The sequence below is a fragment of the Cynoglossus semilaevis genome, chromosome 1 (genome assembly GCF_000523025.1).
Source record: "Cynoglossus semilaevis isolate Cse_v1.0 chromosome 1, Cse_v1.0, whole genome shotgun sequence".
Taxonomy (NCBI): Eukaryota; Metazoa; Chordata; class Actinopteri; order Pleuronectiformes; family Cynoglossidae; genus Cynoglossus; species Cynoglossus semilaevis.
In genome coordinates, this window is record NC_024307.1 from 5,080,591 (window position 1) to 5,086,832 (window position 6,242).

The 6,242-nt window shown below is 41.9% G+C and overlaps 1 protein-coding gene across 4 annotated transcripts in view; it reads right to left on the reverse strand.

Annotated features, from left to right (window-relative positions):
- The window catches only part of aspg (asparaginase homolog (S. cerevisiae)), a 23,118-nt gene continuing 16,876 nt past the window's right edge, over positions 1-6,242 (reverse strand). For 3 of the 4 annotated variants that reach the window (XM_008332439.3, XM_017035090.2, XM_008332603.3), the window contains 5 exons: positions 3,549-3,635; positions 2,930-3,029; positions 2,770-2,835; positions 2,560-2,613; positions 1-77 (listed from right to left, as the gene is read on the reverse strand). In XM_008332439.3, the coding sequence (XP_008330661.1) occupies positions 33-77; positions 2,560-2,613; positions 2,770-2,835; positions 2,930-3,029; positions 3,549-3,635 (352 nt within the window). In that variant the 3' untranslated portion in view covers positions 1-32. The remainder of the gene's footprint in view (positions 78-2,559; positions 2,614-2,769; positions 2,836-2,929; positions 3,030-3,548; positions 3,636-6,242) is intronic. The other variant, XM_008332520.3, reaches the window with a different exon arrangement.

The window sequence follows — 6,242 nt, forward strand, 5'->3', positions numbered from 1 at the left end:
GAAGTGACCCCCTGCGGTGGACGGCTGCTGCCTCACAGTCCTGATGATGTGGCGTTGAACTCAATAACGCCACCATTCTGGCACAGGGACAACAGGAGACAACGATTAGTGAGCAGCACTGGAGGGATGTGGCGTTCAGGGCCTTGATAATTATCGCAACACACGCACACACAGAGGCTGGTATTCATGACTTGTAAGGACTTCGTGTAAACAATAAACACTTTCTCGAACTCGTTGGCCTAACTTTAATCATCACAAATGTACGTCTATTCTTAATCCACATCTTAACCAAAAACGTCCCCACAAATGACGCAATCCATAGACCACACACGTGATCACACACACACACACACTCACACATGTTCACACACACAACCACATACATGTATACCCACAAAAGCACACACACATACATGTTCACCAAATACATTTGCTCACATACACATACATAAATACACACACATACACTCATATATGCACAAAAGCACAGACGCTCTCATACATACATAAACACATATACATACCTTTAAACATATATATAAATACATATATGTACTATATGTATATGTATATACATATATAAAAAGTGAAAAAAGTGAAAGTGAATATATATATATAAATATATACTGAATATGCTTACATACATGGATGGATGGATGGATGGCATACATACATATATGTATATATATATATACACGCGTACATATATACACATACATACACATATATATGTATATACTGTACATATATATACACACATATATAGACACATATATACACACACATGTCTATATACATACACACACATATATACATATAAACATACATATATACATATATATACTACACACCATACACACATCCATGTGGTTTTTCACCACAATGTGAAACACTTTTTTTTCCTGGTTGCAGGTTTAACACCAGCACCGACTGGTCCCACATCGTTCTGTCACAGCTGTTCATCCGATGTATAACGTAAGGGACAAAACCCAGAAACGACGCGCTACAGTGTGTTTTAATGGAAACGCTGCTCCAGGGACGACAGCTGTTTATCTGGTCTCCAATGACCTGCGGTTGTTGTCCACTCATGTCTACTGTCCACCGTGGACATGTTTGACTTTGATCACTTCAATCGCCTACCGGCTGTTTTACTCTGAGATCAGAAACTGTCCGCAGCCCTTTTTATTTTCTTTTTTTTTAAACAGCCTCCACTGTGTATAGAAATCTGAAATGGAAGGCAGTGTCACAGTCAACACGCCGGAACCAGGACATTTTTACACACAGCACATGTGAGCGGAGCAGATGGACGGAGCAATCACACACAATTCACTCACAATTGTAAAATTTATCGGCACGGTGGGGATTTTAGAATCAGTTAAAGCACTTCAGAGTGAGGAAAATGATGGTTGGCATGGTGGAGCGTTTCACAGTCACTTCTCTTCACCTGGAAGGACTTTCTTTATTTTTAAACCACTCACTGCACTCTGTGTCCACTGGTAAAACCAGCAGATTTTTTTACATGCAATGCAGTCGCAAAGATCACTGAGAGAAACCCAGTCAATGCTGAAATATGTATTCATGTTTGTTGCTTAACAAAATTAGTCATAGATGCCTGGGAGGTAGGTTTCAGGTTTCAATATCAAGCTACTGTAAATAAAAATCTCTCACTGCAAAAAAAAAAAAAACAAAAATCAGTTTTGACGAGTATAATTGCAATGAAATTAATAATTCTGGTCCCTGAGGACCCACTGGACGGCCTGCAGTCCAGAATTGTCTCCCATTAAACATGCATATGTATGAATATATTTCAGTTGTGCAGTTAAATGACAAGATTTGGTCAGAATTACGGATGTGGGATAAATATGGTTGCACTGAAATATTGCGATGTTTTGTTTCACGATTATTAACAATTAACCCGCACATATTCATTGCGTTGGTTCACTTTATTTCAAATGTAGATCCCTCTGTTCTGGTTCTCAGTAACCTGAGTGAGTTTTAGTTACACGTGTAACAGCATTGTGTGTTTACGGTTTTCCTATAATTAAACTGTTTTAAAAAATAACGATACGATAGTATCGTACGATATCACAATATATCGTATTGTTGTCCCTGTATTGTGATACATACTGTATCACCAGATCCTTGCCAATACACACACACACACAACTATAGCCTTAGACAGCACAACAACTATTCTGGATCTAGGTGTGGACTAATCCTCAGATTACGGATTAAAACGCTCGTTCTCGCTGTGATCCCTGTCGTTTCTCTTTGTCTTTTTTTTTTTAATCCCAGTCCAACTCTGTGCTCCTCAGTTTGATTTGAGTTCACAGCTCTGAGCAAATTTGCTGTTGCTTTGGAACATGAAGCGGGAAAGTTCCGTGGGCAATGCATGATGGGATACGAGCACAAACTTGAGAAGGATTGCAAAAGTGTGTTGAAGATGGATGGATTTTCACAGGGTGAGGGGCACAAAGGAAAGGACGAAGAAGCCAAGCAGAGCGTGATCATGGGCTGACTGATGAACACACACACACACACACACACGTTCTCAATTACCTCCTCATCATCATCATCATATTCATCATACGAATTAAATTCACCAAATACTGTCTGAAATTAAACAAAACAAAGATTTAGGAATTCAGAGGCAGGTTAAGGACAGTGGAGTTCATCTGTAAACTGCTGTTACTGGAACAAACAAGGAAGGGAGGAATAGAAATAGAACAGCTAGAATTAAAAAAATAAAAAAAAACGCAGCATAATTACCTTGGCTTTATTGTTCATGAGCTGAACTAAAAATGCTACGACTTCCTGTTTGCCAACAGCCTGAGCCTGTGAGGAGGACAAGGAGTGAGAACGACTTTTAATTTACAACTTTTTTTTTTTGTTTTACAGCTTTTATTAACGTCTCCCCCCAGAAACACACCACTTGAATCACCGTCTGTCCATCGTAGCCTGGTTTGCTCAGGTCCGCTCCGGCGAGGCTCCAGATTTCCAGGCCCTCCAGGTCACCGATGGCTGCCAGACTGAAACGGAGGAAGTGACGGAGGTGCGAGTGTGAAAACCTCTCCATTTCTCACATTACTGTTATTAACATCGCCTTCAAATACACTGTGTGAAAGGCAGGATACATTTACAGATGAGAGGAGAAAACAATTATCGTCATGACTCACTGACGGACGAGGTTTTATTTATTGTATTTTAACCACACGCCACCAGCCATTCCTGTCGTACCTGGCGCGAGGCGTGACTCTGAAACTCCTAATTGGAACAGATCTAACAGTTCTCATCGAGCGTCTCTGGCAGATAAACAACAGAGGCCGGCCACTGTGGTATACTTGCCCACAGCCGAGATGTGGAGCGGATCTGAAACAATGCTGCCAGGGAACATTCCTGCAGCTCATGTCAGAGTGGGCCGACTGGTTGTACCTCAGTCAGCTATGTAGGATGGGTCACTGTGTACGGCGGAGCCAGGGAGATATTTCTGACTATCTGTGTTGGAGTCGTTGGACGTGTTCTGGTGTCTGTGCGTCTGTGTGTCTTACTTGCACAGTTCAGCTCCGGCGTCCTCCAACTTGTCCCTGGAGAAGTGGGCTCCGGTTTTTCTCAGCAGCTTCACGACTTCTTTGTGCCTGCGTCAGTTATACCAGGAAATGTGAACAAAGCACTCGTCAGAGTGAACGACATGTTTTCAGCTCAATAACATCATGACATCACGAGGAGGACAAATGGCAACGTCAGACAAATGCAAAACAAATCATGTGCGAGTAACAGTTGAATTTGTCGTTCTTCTGTCCTTAAGTTCCATGAACTGGTCACCTCAGCGTCACTGGTATAACACCAGCTCAGCTAGAACGCTACTGACGTTTGCAGCCGAGATGGGGACTCGAGTCTATGACTGTTTTTTACAAGTTTCAAGTTGCACAACCAAAGATTCAACATTTTACTTCAGACTGGCCCTGGAAAGACTTGACTTGAATATGTCATGGAATTATTGTTTCTGTTCTGAAAGACTCGAGACTCGACTTGGTATTGCCTCACAAAGAGACGGGGCTTGACTTGGCCAGGGGTGTAAAGACTTGGACTTCAGACTTGACTTGGTATTGCTGCAAAATTATATGAGACTTGACTGGGACACAAGTGCAAATATTTGGACTTGAGACCTGACATGGGGAAAAAGACTCGAGACTTGTCTCGAACTTGGGGGAAAAAAAAAAAGACTTGTGATCATCCGTGGTATCCCATTGGTAGAATCGTCCCCTTTCAATTTGACTGACAGAGCCGCCCAGCAGGTAAGGACAAGAACAAGTTCCATTTACCCTGTGATGATCCAGCCACGTGGAACTCACCTGCCGTGACATTTGGTGAGAGGAGGGATTTTAGAATAAACAATACAGTAAAAAGCCGACTCGTCCACCACTCAGCTGAGCTCACGCTGTGAAAAAGGTGACTTTACCCACAGGTCCATCAGATGCAGCCTTGATAAGAGGAACCAGAGAGAAGCAAAATATTTCTAAATGTAATCAATTCATCTCCTGTGTTTGACAAACACGATCCAAAAAGATACAAAGCTCCTGCTTTTCAAAAACTAAAACGCCTCAGTGCCAGGTGGAAGTCAATAACATTGTTGTACTGTTGAAGAATAGGGGTTTTTTTTTCAGCTAAGGTTTATCTAACGCATACCACTTTTCAATGAAACTTTTTCTTCACAGTTCTATAAACTCTGTCTCATTGGCTCAGTTGAACTTTTACTTGCTCTTCCCTCTCTCTCTCTAAGACACTATCACAACACCAGAGCTGAGGAGCCAGTATCTCTCATCTGTGAAACTGGGAGCAGGCCGGTAGGACAGGTTCAGAGGACACTCCTCACATTTGTTCTTCAAAACTTTTTGTCCTCTTCGTTCTCCACTACTCCATATATGGACATCTGGTTCCACTCAGTGGAAGCGCAGGTGACTAGACATTCAAGATGTCCTGGTATCAGACACGCTGATACCAGGTCAAACCTTTGAGTCCTGTCACCATATATTCAGAATTCTCCTGTCGGTCTGCCTGACGGATGATTTTGTCTAGAGTTTTCTGTACACCTCAGTGCAACAAAGACACGAAGATGATGAAGACACGAAGATGATGAAGACACGTGGTAGTGACGACAAATCCTATTTCAATTTTTGTATATAAACTGTCAAAAAAAAAAGTTTGCCTTAAACTTTTGCACAGTGCAGTATTGCTATGTACTAACACGGTGGTTCTCAAACTGTGGTACGTGTACCATCAGTGGTACGCAAGCGCCCTCTAGTGGTACGCGGGAAAAATTCATATTTTCACATTTACATTTTCAGTTGAATAAATCTGAAACATACCGTGCAACATTAATACAACATTTAAACGTCTCCCCTGTGGTGGACGCTGACAGTGAAGGCCTCTGCTGCTAAGGTTTTCTCAGGTGATACAGAGGATAACAAGTTTGAAAACCACTGTACGAACATAAGGCGTGACACGGATAATCTTGCAGAGATCTGTTATTTTGTGATATTGCTGGTCTCTCATTTATTTTCTATTCAATCAGAGGCTTAGAGCCACCGTTTTCACTGTGTTACTGCCACAGAAGTTCCCTTTAGGAAAGTCCTGGTCTATGTTAGCATGGAGTGAACTGAACTAGTGAAGTGCTGCTGAAGATTTGAAGCCTTGAAATGCACTAGCGACACCTGACATATGAGGCAGAATCGCTTCCCAGTATGTTAAAAAAAACAAAACCTCTCCGACTAAAAAACGTCCTGTGTTCATCTTCATATTTCCGTTTTCCTGTGCATTATTTCCCTGCCATTTTGATTGGCCAAGACTACGCCCATGAGCGCGAGGTTTACGTACCATACGAAAAAACACAAACTAAATTTGACATAAACGTAAGAGTCGCATGAAACCCTTCCACCATCAGGAAAAGAAACAGGTCCGCACTTGCTGTTAAGCCAACCGTTAAAACAGGACAACAGCCACTTGGCAGAGACTGTGACGTGGTTGTCACCCTCAGGCAAAACGTTGTAATACAGTAGGAACATTTAACACAGCTTCAGACATTCAGAGCACGTCTGTGACTAATTTTTACCAAAAAAAAAAAAATTAACTCTGGTAAAAATAAACATCGTCTGAATTGTTACATGAAAATGAGACTAATTAGTTTGTTGACTAGCCTGTAAACTCTAATGAGTTGTTCTCCTGGTTTCCGCCCCCCCCCCCCC